The sequence below is a fragment of the Perkinsus marinus genome (assembly GCF_000006405.1).
Source record: "Perkinsus marinus ATCC 50983 genomic scaffold scf_1104296955266, whole genome shotgun sequence".
Taxonomy (NCBI): domain Eukaryota; phylum Perkinsozoa; order Perkinsida; family Perkinsidae; genus Perkinsus; species Perkinsus marinus.
The window spans coordinates 1-1,498 of NW_003207831.1; the positions used below are offsets into that span (position 1 = coordinate 1).

General features: G+C 47.9%; 1 protein-coding gene across 1 annotated transcript; it reads left to right on the forward strand.

Annotated features, from left to right (window-relative positions):
- Positions 1–63: 63 nt before the first annotated feature.
- On the forward strand, positions 64–1,498 carry Pmar_PMAR012857 (Protein white, putative; the record flags this gene model as incomplete). Its single annotated transcript, XM_002775914.1, has 1 exon — positions 64–1,498. One exon carries the CDS (start codon positions 64–66, stop codon positions 1,291–1,293), a length of 1,230 nt encoding a protein of 409 aa, XP_002775960.1. The 3' UTR covers positions 1,294–1,498.

Here is a 1,498-nt window from a genome sequence, read left to right on the forward strand (position 1 = left end):
GGTATCTCTGGTGGTGAGAGGAAGAGGACTTCGGTTGGCGTAGAGCTCATCACCAAACCAGAGATGATATTCTTGGACGAGCCTCTCACTGGTCTCGACTCCTATGCCGCTACTACCACTGTGAAGGTACTCAAGGATCTAGCGGCTAATGGAGTACCTGTGATGATCACAGTTCATCAGCCATCCAGCGAGATCTTTGCTATGTTTGATAATATCATTCTCGTCTCGGAGGGTTCCATTGTCTACAGTGGTCCTAGGAAAGGGCTTGTCGACTTCTTCTATGATAACGGTGGTTATAAGTGTTCAAGTCGCTACAACCCCGCTGATTTTGTACTGTATAATGTGCAGACCGAGCCGAGGGATAACATAGAAGTTCTCATTGATGCTTATAAAGCCGATTTCGAGAAGCAGATGATGCCATGGATAGAAGACCTCCGTGGGAAGGCCGTTCAACAGGTCGAAGTCCATTCCTCGGCACGTGTGGCTCCGATGGTTGTGCAACTGAGAGAGCTGCTGAAGAGAGACTTCCGAGACATCATCAGAAATCCATCAGTGCAGCTGGTCAAACTGTGTATGACTATTGTCATGGGACTACTTATGGGCTGTGTCTTCTTCCAAGTTGGTGCTGATGAGCCGGAGATGCACTGGATCGCCAATCGTGGGAGCTTCCAGTCCTACTATGGAGGCATGGTTATAACGTGTATGTTTGCTGTGTCTTCAGCCCAGACGACCATTCTGAGGTATCCGGCTCAACGTGGCATTTTCGTAAGGGAATACGCCACCAATATGTATTCTTCTATTACGTACGTGCTTTCACAGACTCTGTTGGAATTACCGGTAGCGTTCATAGAGTCTATCGTCCAGCTCATTATAGCTTACTTCATGATGAACTTCCAAGGTAGTTGGATCTTATGGGTCCTGAATAATCTATTCATCAACTTGGTATCGGCATCCTTCGCCCAGTTCCTCGGTGCTCTAGCTAACACTGGTGCCCAAGCAATGCAGCTCATGCCGCTGATCATGGTCCCTCAGATGATCTTCTCTGGGATAGCTACTCCTATAAGTCAAATACCAGTGTGGTTACGATGGTTGCAGTATGTGAGTTTCGTGAAGTACGGTGTCTCCTTGGCCTACTTCAACGAATTCGGCTTCGATATGACCCGCCTGAACGAGACCAACGACATCCACTCTGATCTCGTTGGGTTATACATAGGTGTTCTATTTGCAATGCTCATAATACTGCGTGTCACGGCGACTATTGCTCTGAAACGCAGAGCTCGGTACGTGTACTAAGCCGTGGATACAGCAGCGCGTCAGTTCATTTAGGGCTGTTAGTCCTCAGACCGAGTCGTTCGGTCGATCTGTATATTCCCTATCCCATCCGCGTTACGGGGTAGTGTGTTCTCTCGTATCTGCTGTAATTCCTTACTATGTTATCTAAGTGATAACTCTGTTCATGCTGGAGGTGTAGTACTCAGTCACGTTGGGATTTCGACTG